Below are 16,931 nucleotides of genomic sequence, written 5' to 3' on the forward strand. Positions count from 1 at the left end.
ATTGATTGTTGATATGCAGCTGTTGGTACGAGAAGGATACGGAAGACGTAGCACCCACGGATTATGTAGGTCCTGTATGTCTAATTGTATTCTGTCTAAAGAGCTAGCTACATATTGAAAGTAGTAAGTCTTATATAGACTTACTAAAAGAGCTAGTCTCTTTCGCGTTCGCTTAGTTCTTTATTACAGTAGTAATTGAATTGAAGTCATTCACTTCGTTCACACAGCAGCTTTGAAAGCTATAAAGAATTCAACTTTAGTGATATGATTGATATGTGCCTTGATAAACTCTTCAATTTGAGAATTATATGAACGTTTAAGTACACCAAAACATCCAATATCAAATGGTTGAGTTAAATGACTTGAATGTAGTGGTAATTTGAGGCATATAATATCATTTGATTTGCAATATGATTGAAAAGGTATTGATTCGTAGCTTTCATGCCCATCCAATACTAGCATTCGATATTTGCCCTTCCTTTGACGAATAGTATGTTTATCGAAATACTTTAACCATTCTAGACCTGTGTGAACGAAGTGAATGACTTCAATTCAATTACTACTGTAATAAAGAACTAAGCGAACGCGAAAGAGACTAGCTCTTTTAGTAAGTCTATATAAGACTTACTACTTTCAATATGTAGCTAGCTCTTTAGACAGAATACAATTAGACATACAGGACCTACGTAATCCGTGGGTGCTACGTCTTCCGTATCCTTCTCGTACCAACAAGACCTGTCTCATTATTCGTCCATCCATTGGAAGTAGGTTTAATAGTCCAATCCGCAGGAAAATCGGTTTCAGTATACCAATTGGAAAGATGAACTTGTCCTTGAACTACCAAAAATGGAGGTATAGTTTCACCCTCTCCATTGCCACATATAATTGCCGTAGCCCACTCTCGATTGTCTGGTTGTATTGCCTTGCTTCTGCTATTTCGTTCAGTATTAGTTATAACTATTCTAGGGCATATTATACCTATCATGAAGCCGGTTTCATCGAAGTTGTAGAAATCGGAATCGACAATACTATATTTCACCCGCATATTCGATACCAATCGAAACCACTCTTCAATAAGCTTAGGATCTTCGCAAAGAGCTCTTTGAAAATCATAAATACGACTAAAACACATCTCTAATTTCGTATGACGCTTTACGAATCGATAAGCCCAGAGCTTTCCAACCTTCTTCGCCCTCCGCGATTCAAGAATATAATTCGCCATATCTTCTACACCACTTAATTTAGGTGCAAACCCTCTCTCATCCATATCAATTATATACTGAATAAGCACCTCCTCTTCTAAATCGGTCATTTTATGACTATTTGCTCGAGTTTCTGTATGAGGGGCTAAACCATTCATTCTGCGGAGAAGTGTTTATGCGTTATATTATATAGCTTGGCAGCCTTTCGAATGCTTAGTTTTTTATCTTTTTGAATAGCTTCAATAGCTAAGAGTATTTGAGCTTCTTTTCTATTTGATTGCATAATAAATGATTGATAAATCGCGTGTTGAAGTTGGAAAGTGCAAATTGAGGTAAAAGTGGTGCACTCGGTGATATGGTGCACTCGGTGTTAAACCACGTTATATGTCACGATTCATTAATTCACGTGACCTCGAGGACCTTTTGGACCTTAGGGTCCCAGAGGTCCTCAAAAGATGATATAGGGTATATAAACATTTATTTAGTCTCGTAGTTAAGGAGCTTCGTGCTCAACTTAGTTATCAATTAGTTTACCTACATTCTACTTGATGAAGTAACGAATTCACTTCCAAGTGAAGACCAGTGATAAAGCCTTAACCCACAACTATTAACCAGACGAAACCTCAGGCAGCCGCTGCCTCCAGTACAGTATCGTTACAATATATTGAATCTCTGCCAAAGGAAGTTTATCAATTATTTAAAGCTTCTTCAAGAATCTTTATATAAATAAAACAGCAACTTCTTTTAAATAATACATGTATATTCTTTAGTGCTTGATAAAAGAAAAAAATATATCTTTTGAATTATAATATAATATCCCTATTACGTGAGATATCTGATTGTATAGTTGTATTCAACGATCAAGCGACTAGTACAAATACATATTTTAGTCTTTATCACTTCAAAGGCATATGTGAATAAGATATTCTATTTTCTAAGTAATTTAAATTTGGAAAGATACAGCTCAAAAGAGCTGCATCTATATGAAATTATAGTTTGTAGGGCTAGGTCACTATGTAATAGGATTATAGCTATAATACATTTAGCTGAAAAAACTAAAGGGGAATTATTTTACTTGTAATATAATAAAGAGTAATCCGTAAGACTGCATACTCTTCCATCTGCAAAATGGAGCCAAAATGGAGCCCAATTCATATGAAAGGGATGGAGGGTGGGAGAGAAGCGATGCTGAAAATGGATGATGATGAACGAGGTGGAAGGAAAGAGGGAGGGGGAGGAGTAGACCATAACTTTCACCTATAGCTGAAAAGGTAATATAAAGCTAGCCAGCTCTTTGTAGCCCTTTGACATTCTTTCCCTGAACCCTCCATATGTACTGCCATTCTATCCCGTCCACAATGCACAAAACTAAGTCCTTATATTAAATAAATGCCAACTCCATTCTCCACCCTTTTCTTCCTTCCACCCCTCGCCCTCCCCCCTAAAAAACTTCTGTCTAACTTCTGCCAAACCTCACCAAACCTCCCCATAACTTAACAAACCCTCTCCACACCATCATCCTCCCCTCCGCCCAATCCCTCCAATCCCTCCAATACCTCCACTCAACTCTACTCCCCAACGTCCCCACGTGCACCACTTCCAACAACACCACACTAAGTCCCATACTCTAAGATTACCATCAAAGCATCTCCCCAGCACATTCAAACTCTCAAATTTTCTTCTTGATCAAATCAAAATCAAATCGATACAACACAACCCCAATCAATCTATGATCTATCGTACTTCTGCATAGCCCATCAACATCACTCGAAAATAAATTTCACGACTTTGAAAATTAAAATTTGAATACCCGTCCATTTATTTATTCAAAAAAAGCTTAATAGGAGTCAGACTCCAAAGCTGCATATCTTTAATTACTTTATCTATATCTCCAAAGATATCGGTAATCCAGGGAGGCTTTTCAGTCATGGCTGGACTCTGGAGCTATAAAGGTACTATGAGCTATTTCTTCCACGCAGTAGCACCACAGCACGGGTATACCAATTACTGGATTTGGGAAAATAGGATCTATAACCTCAAGAGATGATGAGCTTTAAGAATTTGATACATTAGACCATCAAGGATACTCTCGGAGCAGAAATCAAGTGATTCGTGAAGGAACACAGCTGTGTAGATCAATGAATCCATCATGGCATTATCCTCCTTGACCTTGTATCTTGGGAATGATGCCCTAGTTGTGGTGCTCATTGTTATGAACAGATCGTGCTGCTTATTAGTAGACTGGGTTAGGAAGAGCATTTAAGCGTTAGCCATCCACTTCCTTGTGTATCTTGTTTTGGCTTTGTTTTTGCCAGACATGTCCACGGTCTAAACAGCCGGGACACAAAATAGCTGAAAAGTGTCCTGATTAATAGACAGTCTGGTTTAAAGATACTTTTTCATCCTCGATTAACAGGTACCCCAGGCTTCTCGGCTGTTTAGTGGGATTTGGAAAAATGGTAACTTAGATAGGCGGAGTAGTCATCTTCCTACTTACACACTAGAGACCCAAAATAACGTCCATATAGAGAAGTCCTGTTCTCGCCGAGAGCCCTGATGATTTATCATCCATTCCGATAACCCCCTAGCACAAATTCAAAGATACTGTATGCATTTATTTGGAATACTCGGGTTAACATCCAGGGTTTTATCATGTCGAGCATAGTCGCCCGTGTCATGATATATATATACATTTTCATACATGTAACAAGCTAATGATATGAAGCAAAAATGGTAAAAGTAGGTAGTTGAAGGGAAAACATTGTCATATAGAATCATATAGAACTATCTACATACGAGCTTCTCTCCATCGAATAGTGAGTGAGAAAGTACAACAGGAATTTTCAAGATGAATAAGATTATTGATTTGAAGGAAAGGAATAGAATCTCCATTCTATTATCTCTTGATATGATTGGTGTCATTGACTTCAAAGCTTTCATGCGATAGAACAGCAGAGGCTGGAAAGGACTATCGCGCAGCATATTGTATCGTATATCTCGTAGTATCTGTTTACTACAAGAATGACAATATTTTGACTTTGGTAATAATAGATTGCTTTATGTCAAATATACATAGCGAAATGCTATTATCAAAAATCCACTGCAAGAATATTCATTTGGACATCGATGTAAGGTTCACTGCCTTCTACACGATGAACTACATCCACATGCGGTTCTGACACCTATATGTCATCGAGAAGAAAGTACCTGTCTGTGCCAATATATGTACAAGGGATTCTACTGAACCCGCCTAGACAGTTAATGCACAAGAATGGCTTACCACCTTAAAGAGCGATTAGCGTTCGAAGAACAGAATTATTCCAAAAATCCCTAAAAAGTTGACCTTACCATACTTTTTACCACAAGCCGTTTCTATTCCATTTCCTCATATGCAGAATTAAATGTAGAGTGTTCAATCAGACTGTTATTCATACGTCCCTGATTTGTACCACATATGTCTGTATGATTGCTACCGTGGTAGAACCCTGTGCCTCAATCATGCTTCTATTCGTGTCACATAAGGCTCCTGCTCTACTTCGGGAAGTTTTGCGGACTTTCTTCGCTGTGATACAAATTTCGATTTAGGTAAATAGTTGTGGATTGGGAGTTGCAAGGAGTAGTTTTCCAAGTTCTGCATGTAGTGTCTGTCTGCTACCGATCAGATTGGAATAAGGTAGATGCTCGTAAGGTTACCATTCCGCGTTGACAAGCTTCCAGCATTCATTGTATTGTCTGTCGAGTTGTTGATATGTCGTGAATGATTCCCATCAAAATGTACAACGAAGCAATAATAAATTTGATGGATAGCTGTAACCTTACTCTCAATAATAAAAGTGCTCGTACAAAACTCGTACAAATACATAAAGATCTAAGATTTCATCTAAATTGCATCGATATCTCAAAAGATGTTACCCCTCCGACCCCACCAACCCCTCCAAATCCCACTAATCCAATCATGGTTTAGCTCCAAATCATGCATTATCCTCGCCCAGCATTCATCAGGCATCGGACCAACACACACATCATTTGGCCGCTTTCAAGCTCATAAAGCCGAGATATCAGACCACCATTGAACAGGCCACTTTGTTATATCGTGTCATGTAAATTTATCACCACGTACGTTACAACTTGAGATTTCACAAAAGAATGGGAAAGCAGCGGGAGGTGAATGGTTGAATGGTTGGATATGAATATCACAACATGATAGTGGCGGTACATATCGACGGGCCGAGTAACATTAACAGTTTGATGAAGGAGCGAGAGATGAAGATGAGGATGAGAAACAATCGAAAAGAATCTTCTGTAGATGTAGATCTTTTCCTCGTGTTCGGGTTTCATATCAAACAGACTTTAACTTTGTCCAGCCGCAGTCACATTATACAGAGAAGGAGTACTAGAAAAGTTAATAGCTGGAATGAACCCCGCATTCCCCTTGTGCTAAGATACGTGGTGCACTATCAAAGCAGCTTTCCCCGCATTACGGAGTACATGTACGGAGTAAGTTTTAGGAGAAAGTTCGAACTGGGGGAACCTTGTTTGGATGAGAACGGAAAGCTTCCATACTTTGCATGCATTGCAGATGGAGGAACTGCACCAGATGCGTGGTAATGGTAATGGTAATGGTAATGAATTAATGCATTTTTTGTAAGATGCCAATATTCGAATTTCGTCTCGAACATTCGAACAAGGATTAGAAGGGATGCATACTTACCTACTGAATGACATAACGGCTGTTTCCCCAAGGAGTGAACCTCATGACCACGCCATATTGAACTAATATCATTCAAGTGAGTGAATGCTGATATTCGTCTCCAGATTTGAGATGATGCGGAGAAGGGGGTGAAATCATCCTAACTAATTCACATGGCCTTACGCTATGAAAAAAAAATGATATGCATGTAGCCACGTGCATCCATCCATCCATCCATCCATTCACCTCCCCGCCGCGGTATGGTATCTAACATACGTACCGAGCCTGTGTACCAAGTACCTAGCACAGTAGATAGTAATCTTACCTCCACAATCTACTACTCCGTAGGTCAGGTAATCAGCACCAGTAAGTAAGTACCTACCTAGTATTCCGAGACTTCCACAAATCCGAGCTGTAAACTCTAAATGTATCCAACCAATAAGAAATCCACAATCCACAAAGAGACGCAAGCATTTGTGCATGCGTGACTGTCGATCAGGACGGGGTGGATAAACTTTCACTAATAGATCGTATGATGTTGTGATGATTTCATTATATTGGGGTATATATATACCTATATTCATATCATATCATATCATTTCCATTCAATAATCGTACGATTCTTTCCAATTTTCATAAAAAAGTTTAACTTTATCTCGCTTCGATTTGGAAAACATAACCAACCTCTTTTTACCTACCTACGGATTAAAAATTATCCCATTCATCTCAACCACCTACCTACCTACCTATTTCCTTCCCCACACAATCACAACCACCAATATAAACCAAAAATATGGAGAATCTCCCCACAGAACAATGGGCACAAGTAGTCGAAGAAACCGGAAAACGTAAGCTAAATTGCAATTAATATGCTCCCGCTAATTCAAACTCCAATGCCGTACTAATCAATCCACCAGCCGTCGTGTACAAAAAAATCCCCGTCCAAAAACCCGGACCGGATGAAGTTCTCGTGCACATAAAATATTCCGGAGTATGCCACACTGATCTCCACGCCGTGAATGGCGATTGGCCATTAGAGAGGAAACTACCACTTGTAGGTGGTCACGAGGGAGCAGGAGTCGTTGTTGCTGTGGGAAGTCTTGTTGAAGATGTGAAGATTGGTGATTATGCCGGTGTTAAGGTAAGTTTTTATGATTAATTTTTCTATATTATCCCCATACCCACATAGAAGTGAAATAAATAAATAAATAAAATACTAATGCGAAAGAAAAGTGGTTAAATGGAAGTTGTCTCGCCTGCGATTTTTGTCAACAGGCCGATGAACCACTTTGTCCCAAAGCACTTCTCTCAGGCTACACAGTCGATGGAACATTCCAACAATATTGCATAGCCAAAGCCGCTCACATAGCTCGGATCCCCAAGGAATGCGATCTCGAAGCCATAGCGCCCGTTCTTTGCGCCGGAATCACCGTGTACAAAGGATTAAAAGAATCCGGAGTTCGACCTGGCCAAACCGTTGCGATTGTTGGTGCTGGAGGCGGATTAGGTTCGCTTGCTTGTCAGTATGCTAGAGCTATGGGTTTGGATATTATAGCTATTGATGGAGGGGCCGAGAAACAACAGATGACTAAGGAGTTGGGTGCCCAGCATTATGTTGACTTTATGTCGAGTAAGAATTTGGTTGAAGATGTGAAGGCGTGCACGAGTGATGGACTTGGACCACATGCTGTCATTTTGGTTGCTGTTAATGAGAAACCGTTCCAGCAAGCGGCCGAATATGTTCGACCACGTGGTACAGTCGTCGCTATTGGTCTTCCAGCTGGTGCCTATCTTCGCGCGCCAGTTTTCGAGTCGGTTATTAAAATGATTACTATTAAGGGATCATATGTTGGTAACCGAAAGGACTCTGCTGAGGCAATTGAGTTTTTCAGACGCGGTCTTATCAAGTCTCCATATAAGACATGTGGTTTGAGCGAGTTGCAGAAGGTTTATGATTTGATGCATGAGGGTAAGATTGCTGGACGGTATGTTGTTGACACCAGCAAGTGATTGGTTTGGTTTGACTGTAATGGGAGTTGTGGAACGAAAAGGGTATTGGCGTGAAGTATAAGGTCATGGATTTGATTGGAGGTCTTTGTTCGGTATTTAGATACTGGCAGTGCATTCAGTAAGGAGTACGTAACGGCAATGAAAGTAAAATAGTACAAAACAGGACTTACTTGATATTTTGTGATGCTGTGTTCGTATCTTGACAAGTGGGTAAGGTGATGGCGGGAAAATGGCGGCCTTTGATAATCACTCTCATTTCTTCTGGCAACCATGACCAACCTACGCCCAATCTAATATTAGAAGGTCCCGATCTCTCGTTAAGACATAGAATCAGTGTCTCCTCACGCCACAAAACATACTAATCTCCAGCCATCCCACCACCATGGACCCGGGTAAAAGATGATTCTTTTTGTTGCATATCTCAGTCCTACCAACATAGGTAGCACGTATGCAGCCACAGAAAGAGCAAGTAAAAAGATATCTTTTGTTGCATATCTCAACACACCAGGAGTGGTACGGAGTACAAGATGTCGGGAAATATCAATATAGATCTAGCTCACACGTATACAATGAGGCTAGTGTCTCCTTCCACCACCTTTGCCAAATGTTGACCATACCTCATCCAATGTGCCTCGGATTTTGTGTAATGTGTCGGCATGTTTTTGTTGCACGTCTGAATGAAAAATTCACAGGTAATACACTATCAAATTGAATGCAAGATGATCACTAGTGTTCACGGTGTGCAACTAGCATTGGCTCAAAAAGACGCCGAGGAATTTCCCACTCAAGGCTCCTAGGATTGAGGGATGAATCTCAACTTTTGTTGCATATCTCAAAGAAACCAGCACAAGTAACACAGCTTAAGCAGGTAGTACTGGTATCCATTAGTTTGGTTCGAGGACCTTGTATGTGACCAACCTCGCCCGCCGAGCACGATATCATCTTCTTCCCCACGTTTTGATGCATATCTAGGTCAAAACAACGCATGTAACACAGTTCCTTTAAGCATAGATCGTGTGGATGCACTTTCGGAGAATAGGATCATGCATCTTGGGAGCCGACGGAATGTAGTGTTCAAATTGGTAACATTCCACAAATGGAAGCATCTCGCCTAGATAAAAATAGGTAACAAACGTAGAGTCCATTATCTTCTGACATTGGTTCGATATAAGGTCATGTGTGTCTGCACTGTGGTGGGCAAGACTGTGTGTATTGGTAAATAAAGAAGTGTTACGATTTCCGCATATCTTAGCCAAGTCACCAAGATGCTAACACGAATCTTAAAGCCCAATGCACCTTAGAATCATCTAGCATTGGTTCAGGAAAGGCAGCTCATACGTGTGGACATGTGGCGAACATGGTTGTCGTGTCCGTGTACGTGTACGTATATATGCATATCATGAAATAATGTAAATACAAATAGTAGTGAGCATTTTCAAAGAGGGGTGTTGAGATCCTCAAAGCGGGGTTGAATGGGGGTTCAATGTCGAAAACTGTAATAGATCATATTGAGTGTCTCGTGAGATCGTTGACCATCAAGCACTAGGTTCGAGGGATCGGGAAAAATCCAACCAAGTAACATGACATTTTGTTCTTGGGTCTGCAATTTGACTTGCATTGATAGTGACTAGTAAAGCTCAACGACCACATCTTTTCGCACTTGAAGAAAAGGTAGGACAACTTACAATACTACTGGTACCGATAGTATCAGTACATTGCAGTACAGTAAGTTTGTAGTGTCAGGTCCAAAATCAGTGTCGATGTCGGAGCCAACGCCGGTATCAATATCGGTATCAGTACAGTACCTCGTCAAACTTCTTGCGCAAGAATCATATAAACAGATTTGATCCGAGGAAAAGAGGAATTATTTCTCATCTAATAGAAATCTCTTCAAACTTTTATTTCCTTGATTACTGCGCAGTGACGTTGTGAAGTTCTGCTATATGATGCCATAGTTATCATGGAGACATCTCCGCGATTAGTAGTATGGTAAGATTAGATATCGATGTCAATATCCCATCATCCAAACGAACCCGTACATTTTCCATGGTTGCAAGAAATGCATGGTTGCCAGCACATGATGTCGCGAAGATTGCTGTTCGCCTTGTAGAGCACATGCATCTTCCCCTGAAAAATGGATTTCCCCGCCTACTCGTCCATCCTAATCATTTGACAGCCCTATAATCTAGTCATTTTGATTACTTTCCGCCTGTTGTAGATAATTCATTGTATCTAGTCTAAAAAATCGCCCTTGATCCTATTTACCTCGTTGAGTCATTGCACGTCGCAATCGATCACTACTATCCTCCGTGGAAAAATGAAGGCCATGATGATTTTGGGTGTCACTGGATGCAGATCACCATTGACGAAAGCCCGGCTTCGACCAATCTGGCGGACCAAACAGGTCAATGTGTGAGATTTGAGAATGTCACTGTGGCACAACCCGGCCCACCTCGATCTTGGGTTGTATAACGATCCTGATTCCAATATCTTTTCGAGATGTGAGATGGTCTTGAATGTGATAAACTTGTTTGCATAGATGCTTCTGGATCTCATCATATGATATCATAATGTAAAATGATGATGAGGCTGGACAGTTGGAGATAATTCATATGAGATGATATAGTACGGAGTAGTAGGTAGTGAGTAAATGAGGAAAGATTGGTGTTCATGCTTAGATAATCAACAAGCATTTTCCACTTAACATGGTTTATCAGTAACCGGAACATATCAGTAACCGGAACACTTTTACCTCAATTACCGCCTCTCAACTTTAACACGCGATAAATCCATATTCAACCTTTCAAATCAATATACAAGAGTCGCAAATTAATCTAGCCATTCAAGCTATTGCTTCATTCAAAAAACTAAGTATACGAAGAGCTGCTAAAATCTATAATATACTGTATACTACCCTTATTTATAAAATAACCAGTCGAATGCCGAAAACTGGATCTCGATCAATATATTGTAAAATAACGGAATTAGAAAAGAAATCGCTTTTTCAATATATAATTAATATAGACAAGAGAGGATTTAGTCCTCGAATAAATAATATAGAAGATATAGCGAATTATATACTCGAAATGTAGGGTGCGAAGAAGATTGGAAAACTTTGGGCTTTTGTCACGATTCACCATCACGTCGGACAAGTAGGGATCACGTGATGGAGCCTCCAGGAGCATAGGCTCCTCCAGGCTCCTGGAAAGGACCAGTATATAAACATTCATTATTTTCACAGTATAGGAGCTTCGTGCTCAACTTAGTTATCAATTAGTTTACCTACATTCTACTTGATCTAGTAACGACTTCACTTCCAAGTGAATACCAGTGATAAAGCCTTAACCCATAATTACCAACCGACGAACCTTAGGCAGCCGCTGCCTTCAGTACAGAATCGTTACAACAAGCTACTATACAACGATATAACAAATATGATAATACTTTATATAATGCACAAACTTGTCAATTAGATCCAACATTAATTGATCTTTAAATTATATATAATTTAATTCTAATTTATAGTATTGTTGTAATTTTATTTTAATGGAATGTGGGCAATTGAGGTAAAAGTGTACAGGCTACCTAATATAGTATGTGGATGATTAATAAGTCTGTGCTTAATAAGCTACACTCGCGTGTCATTGACGCGACCGATAACAGATAGCGACGCGTTGAGGCAACGATAGATTGATTAATTGATTGACCTGCTACTTAAGTATACACAACACAATTTACCTATTACGACTCGACAACAATAATACGAATTTGGAGAGGAAAATGCCTTCAAAACAAAAGTCAAAACCAAAAGGAAGTGCACCTGCAAATCGAATATACAAATCAGTCGAACCATTACATCAAACCACATTTCCAGAGAAGAAGAAGCGTGTAACTAGGGGTTATGGCAAGGAATCCGCGGTCAAGCTTGATAAACAGGATACACTGACACAGATGGATTGGGTGAAACTCTATGAAAGAGAAGCACTGGAAAAAGAAATAGAAGATGATATCGAGGATAGTGAAGGGGATTATGAGCAAGAGGAATCGAAACGAAAGACGAAACGAAGGAGGACTATGGGTGATGAACCAACCGTGAAGAGGACAAAAATGTCGAAGAATAGAAGGAGAACTCTGGTGGAAGAAGGAAGGACACCCAGTTTCTCGACACAAACGATTACAAAACTTGATTATTGGCCACTTTCCGGAGCATCTAAAGAACCAGAAGATGATCCCTCAATTTATGATATCCCTTTATCCAGCCCGACAGCGGTAGAGCCACCTCGACGGAGTCCCAGAAATACTTCCCAGCCTGCTGCTCCCGCTTCTACTGGATTGATGCCTCCACCACAAACACCAAAACACAGGAAGGTTTTAGAGATCCCATCATCACAGTCACCCGCCACACCAACGTCAAGTCGGTTTGGATATTCTGCACAAAGGCGGTCACCATTAAGAGAACAATCCGCAAACGTTGCAATTCCATTTTCCCTACGATCAAAGACTTATATGAGTGCTGAAAAGCTACCGAAATTAAAGGTCGAGGATACTTATGAAACTGGGACGGATGAAAGCCAAGTGGTTCGAACTCCTTCAAAGCATTCAAGTCCACCGAAAACTGTAAGATTTGCTGTACCCGAGCCCAATCCAGAGCCATTACTGGTAAAGACTCCTATAAAACAAGAACCTGCCACTCAGCGCGGCTTTTCGCCATCACCTATACGTCAACGAGAAATTCCAGCGCCTAAGAATATCAAATTCGAGATTTTAGATTCTGATGCCGAGGAGGACGAAGAAGATGAAGAATCACAAGTTATAGCAGACACACCTATCGAAAGTACTTCCAGCTACGAAGATCATACGAATATGGAAGATGCAAATGAGAATATAGTTGAGCCAGGACAGGACGATACGCTATTAGATATTGGACAGACAGAAGGCGACGCCGAGAAGGAATTAGAACTTCCAGAAACGTTTTATGGAGATATTGCAGCAGACACACAATTTCAGGCCGAGAGGATAATGTCGTCTTCCAGTTTGAGTGATGTCAAGGAGGATACTCCACTATCTGAAGACATACCCAAAATTGTCCATTATGGCGGTAGTCAATATCAACAGAGCCAGAATCACACTACCCAGCACACACAGACCCAGCACCGCCAAACTCAACTAACCCAAACTTATACCCAATTCGGTAAAAGTCAATATCCCGAAAGTCAAAGACTCTCCACCCAACAACTTGATGCTATGGCACCTAGATCAGAAACCTCCGATATATTCATCTCCATATATCCTACTCACGTGGAAGACATTATATCTCGCAAAAAGAACCACGAATTCCGATCGTATAACTTCCCATCCACAGTATCCCGTATCTGGATCTACCAGACTAGACCGGTATCGACCTTGACTCATATGGCGGTCGTTAGTGCCCCAAAATCACCTGGGGAGATAACGAATCATGATGGGCTCGGTAATGCCGAGTTTAATAAGGGTGATAAACGTTCCAAGGTTGCATATGAAATTCTAGAATTATATGCACTCGCAAATCCAATGACCTTTGAAGAATTGAAAAGTCGTCAATGGTTCAAAGCGGCACCACAAAAATACGCCAGAGTACCACCTGCAGTCTTAGGTGAATTGATTGCAAATTTGTTACCACCTCTATTCGCACAGTCTTCATCATCTCTTTCTCCCTCAGAAGCAGATGCTTCAGAAGGTGCACATCCGACACCCATTCTTCACCGAACATCCAGCACGAGCACCGAATCCCAAGAAGTACAAGATCAAATCACAAATAATATTCAACAATTTACGCAAGCACAAGCACCTTCATCTTCACCTCCGCTCGCTACACCAACTCCTGCAGTACATGTACCATCTTCACCTCCGCTCGCTACACAAACTCCTGCAATACCTGTACCATCTTCAAAGAATGGTTCTGTAAAGTCATCACAAGCTTCAAGTGTTGATTGTACGCAGACACAAACACCTATTACACCGAGTCTTACACATAGAGAAAGCCCTATTCTAGAGATGATCCCAGAGTCACCGATGAGATCTCGATCTATTCCTTCCTCTTCGCGTGGGAGTAGTCCGGTGCTGATGTTGTCACCGGTTGTTCCAAGGAGGGTTATCGGAGTTGAGAGTCAGGATGAGGGAGAAGAAGATGATTGCCCGGTTGCAGCAATGACACACAAGAGGAGGATTATTGAGATTGATAGCCAGAGTGAAGATGAAGACAATGAAGAAGAGAACGACGAAGATGTAGATGAGGAAGAGAACAAAGACAAAGATCACTCCCATCACATTACAGGAGAGCAAGAACAAGAACCACACCTTCTATCCTCAACACCCCTCCACTACTCTCTAATCCACTCGTCCCAAATCATGTCGCGTAGTCAAATGATGCGAGAGCAAGATAGTTTGATGGAGGAGGAAATTATGGGGCCACCTCCTTCGACCATGCATAGACATGAGGGATCGAGCTGGGATGAAAGAGGAGATGAGGAGTTGTGAGTTGTGGATGAGGATATGCGAAGGGTGGTGTAGACGAACGTGAGAAGAGAGAAAAGGGGCGTTTGATGGTCAAGCACGTTGTGTTACATTGATTTATTATATACGGGGTTGGATGGGTCTAGAAGCTTGAATACAGCACTAGTGGATAGTTCTAGATTTGATTACATTGGTATAGCGAGCAAGGATATAGCTTAATATTACCTCTAATTTTTTTGTTTCTCAATAGCAATAGCTAATTTATAGTATTGACACTACCGTAAAGCACAGTTTGGACGTGGCGCATATTTACTCATCGACACATGCCTCCACGAGATTTCTCAACTATACACCTAGCAGACTCCTTATCCCAGAGTATTGGTTCCAACTGTGTGACCCGTACCATTCATGTTATCATTCATCCCCGCCAATGAAACCTGACCTCACCTCCATTCTTCAAAATACCAATCTCCATCCCACTCCAATTCTAAAGCAGAATCCGTGATAATGCCATTTAAGGCCCCCGGCCATCCATCCCCTTCTATCAAACGAGCGGTTATCTTCCGATCGTCTACATTCTTCTCGTTACCCTCCTATAGCTAGAAAAAGCTTCTGTAAAAGAATATCCAGTGAGAGCAGGGCTTAGCGGATCAACAATTAAAGCACCCCAGTTCCTCCAAATGTCGTTCCTCCGACTCGCGAACATTCGAGGGTAAAGCATCTCTCGTCGATAAACCCCTCCTAGATTTAAGTATACTTATACTTGTGCTCTGGCTCTGGCTCTAGCTCTCTAGAAATTTTACCCAGAGCCAAACTTCATGAAACGAAAGCGATTTTGCACCTCGCAAGTTATTTTGCAACGATACAGAATTGCGAATTAAAAATGAGGGAATATAGACATTAAAATCCCGCGTTCTGCTGGTTGCCTAGACACATTGGCAGCAATTAATATCTCAAATATTTGCCTCCCAACAATCAATACCTACTGAGTACTCACACCTGCGCCATCAATTGAGGCTATCCCATCCCCATAAAATCTTCTTTCGTCCACCAAACCTCGTAAAAAGTCCAATGTTGGTCCTCAAATAATAAACAGAGGAAAAGGCGTACGTCATGGTCATGTTATCCACTTCTTCGCAGGGCTGTATATTAGCCACGGGGTAGGTGATCCAAGCCGGATACCGGATAGCTCGTCCAATCAGACATGAGGTTGTTAATTTACTATGCATGTCGGGTCAGCCTTATAGGTCCAGACTTGCATGTTGCGAACCTTGGGCTGCCATTTTGATGAGGCCTTGTTGGCCGAGTAGACAAATATCACGGCACAAGATCCGAATGACCCCTCTTTTGGGAATGTCTCTCTCCACGGAGAAGTGCACCAGTGTGAGGAATGTGGTAAAATCTTAATTCTATCTGAGATTTGAAGAAACGTGTCATACTTTAATAACATATAAATAGGAGAGGATCTGCAGAGTTTAAAAAAAAGTTCTGACATTGTTTTTGTGTGTTTATTGATTTTGAGGTGGTACCTGAGTGAATGTCAATCTAGAATCCAGAATTAAGCCGTCATTTACCAAAGGCCGACGAGATCGAAGTGAGCAACTCGACCACAACCAAATTTATATTCCTTCTCATTGTCAATTGGTGAACATGAGTACATCTCCCTCATCAGCAGAGACAGAAATGTCACTCACAAGTGATTATGAGAGATTGAACTCAATCACTACGGAGGACTCAAGGACGAGCGAATCAGACGATATCAAGAGTGCAACTAAGGGGAAAGGAATGCCATTGGGTATCCAACAAACTCAGTCAACTCCGACATTTCTAAGGCGAGAGAGATCATCAACACTTTCAATGTTGATGAGACGGCAAACTGATGAGGAATCGGTTGACAGTGGACCGAAGTCTGCGGGGTTTTTGGATAAGAGGTCGAGATTTGATGGGACGAGGAACAGAGGGAAGGCAGGAAAGAAGGACGGAGTTAAGAGGAGACATTCTGGTAATGAACGTGCGAATGTTTATACTCAGTAAGTTTTTTCAAGGACTTTGAGTTATTATTCACACTCTTCGAGCACTATGCTGAGAGTTTGAATTTCTTTTTGTGACGATGCTTATATTGCCGTTTACTAACTTGAGAATCATAGATGCGGACGACATTCAGACGACTGGTTATTTGGAGGGTTTTCTGTTTCGGGTGCAGTGAAGAGAATTTGGCAGAAGGATGGCAAAGATTCTGGTTGAAGTTTGGGAGATGGAATAATGGAACGAAATACACATTGATGGAAAGAGAAATGAGAAAGGAGAATCGGGAGTCGAGACCTACCTCGAATTGGTCGACATATACGCATATCAGAATGAAGATACCTAGGGACCGGCTATAGCGAGGGAAAGAGATCCACGGCGAGCATCTTTGTTCCGGTTATATTACTGTTGGGGAGGAATTTGGTGATGGATGATTGATTTACCTCTCATCTTGGGAGAAAATACTTTGGTGTTGAGCACCATGAGTGATTTGGAGAGATTTTGATTCTTTC

At 41.0% G+C, this 16,931-nt stretch overlaps 8 protein-coding genes across 8 annotated transcripts; 5 read left to right on the plus strand and 3 right to left on the minus strand.

Moving 5' to 3' along the window:
- Positions 1-700: 700 nt before the first annotated feature.
- On the minus strand, positions 701-1,312 carry SS1G_13406 (hypothetical protein; the record flags this gene model as incomplete). The annotated part of the gene is made up of 1 exon (XM_001585472.1): positions 701-1,312. The coding sequence occupies one exon, from the start codon at positions 1,310-1,312 to the stop codon at positions 701-703; it is 612 nt and encodes a 203-aa protein (XP_001585522.1).
- A 1,918-nt stretch (positions 1,313-3,230) lies between these two features.
- SS1G_13407 (predicted protein) lies at positions 3,231-3,410 on the minus strand (the record flags this gene model as incomplete). Its single annotated transcript, XM_001585473.1, has 1 exon — positions 3,231-3,410. The coding sequence occupies one exon, from the start codon at positions 3,408-3,410 to the stop codon at positions 3,231-3,233; it is 180 nt and encodes a 59-aa protein (XP_001585523.1).
- Positions 3,411-4,974: 1,564 nt separating this feature from the next.
- SS1G_13408 (predicted protein) lies at positions 4,975-6,023 on the plus strand (the record flags this gene model as incomplete). The annotated part of the gene is made up of 4 exons (XM_001585474.1): positions 4,975-5,011; positions 5,167-5,302; positions 5,669-5,699; positions 6,018-6,023. The coding sequence occupies 4 exons, from the start codon at positions 4,975-4,977 to the stop codon at positions 6,021-6,023; spliced, it is 210 nt and encodes a 69-aa protein (XP_001585524.1).
- Positions 6,024-6,685: 662 nt separating this feature from the next.
- Positions 6,686-8,305, plus strand: SS1G_13409 (hypothetical protein; the record flags this gene model as incomplete). The annotated part of the gene is made up of 5 exons (XM_001585475.1): positions 6,686-6,740; positions 6,810-7,033; positions 7,126-7,861; positions 8,003-8,027; positions 8,272-8,305. The coding sequence occupies 5 exons, from the start codon at positions 6,686-6,688 to the stop codon at positions 8,303-8,305; spliced, it is 1,074 nt and encodes a 357-aa protein (XP_001585525.1).
- Positions 8,306-9,259: 954 nt separating this feature from the next.
- On the plus strand, positions 9,260-10,318 carry SS1G_13410 (predicted protein; the record flags this gene model as incomplete). The annotated part of the gene is made up of 3 exons (XM_001585476.1): positions 9,260-9,282; positions 9,858-9,999; positions 10,139-10,318. 3 exons carry the CDS (start codon positions 9,260-9,262, stop codon positions 10,316-10,318), a joined length of 345 nt encoding a protein of 114 aa, XP_001585526.1.
- Positions 10,319-11,682: 1,364 nt separating this feature from the next.
- SS1G_13411 (hypothetical protein) lies at positions 11,683-14,899 on the plus strand (the record flags this gene model as incomplete). The annotated part of the gene is made up of 2 exons (XM_001585477.1): positions 11,683-14,414; positions 14,662-14,899. 2 exons carry the CDS (start codon positions 11,683-11,685, stop codon positions 14,897-14,899), a joined length of 2,970 nt encoding a protein of 989 aa, XP_001585527.1.
- A 502-nt stretch (positions 14,900-15,401) lies between these two features.
- On the minus strand, positions 15,402-15,677 carry SS1G_13412 (predicted protein; the record flags this gene model as incomplete). The annotated part of the gene is made up of 2 exons (XM_001585478.1): positions 15,402-15,523; positions 15,665-15,677. The coding sequence occupies 2 exons, from the start codon at positions 15,675-15,677 to the stop codon at positions 15,402-15,404; spliced, it is 135 nt and encodes a 44-aa protein (XP_001585528.1).
- Positions 15,678-16,044: 367 nt separating this feature from the next.
- On the plus strand, positions 16,045-16,638 carry SS1G_13413 (predicted protein; the record flags this gene model as incomplete). Its single annotated transcript, XM_001585479.1, has 2 exons — positions 16,045-16,424; positions 16,542-16,638. The coding sequence occupies 2 exons, from the start codon at positions 16,045-16,047 to the stop codon at positions 16,636-16,638; spliced, it is 477 nt and encodes a 158-aa protein (XP_001585529.1).
- Between the last annotated feature and the right edge of the window lie 293 nt (positions 16,639-16,931).

Source organism: Sclerotinia sclerotiorum, genomic scaffold (genome assembly GCF_000146945.2).
Source record: "Sclerotinia sclerotiorum 1980 UF-70 scaffold_25 genomic scaffold, whole genome shotgun sequence".
Taxonomy (NCBI): domain Eukaryota; kingdom Fungi; phylum Ascomycota; class Leotiomycetes; order Helotiales; family Sclerotiniaceae; genus Sclerotinia; species Sclerotinia sclerotiorum.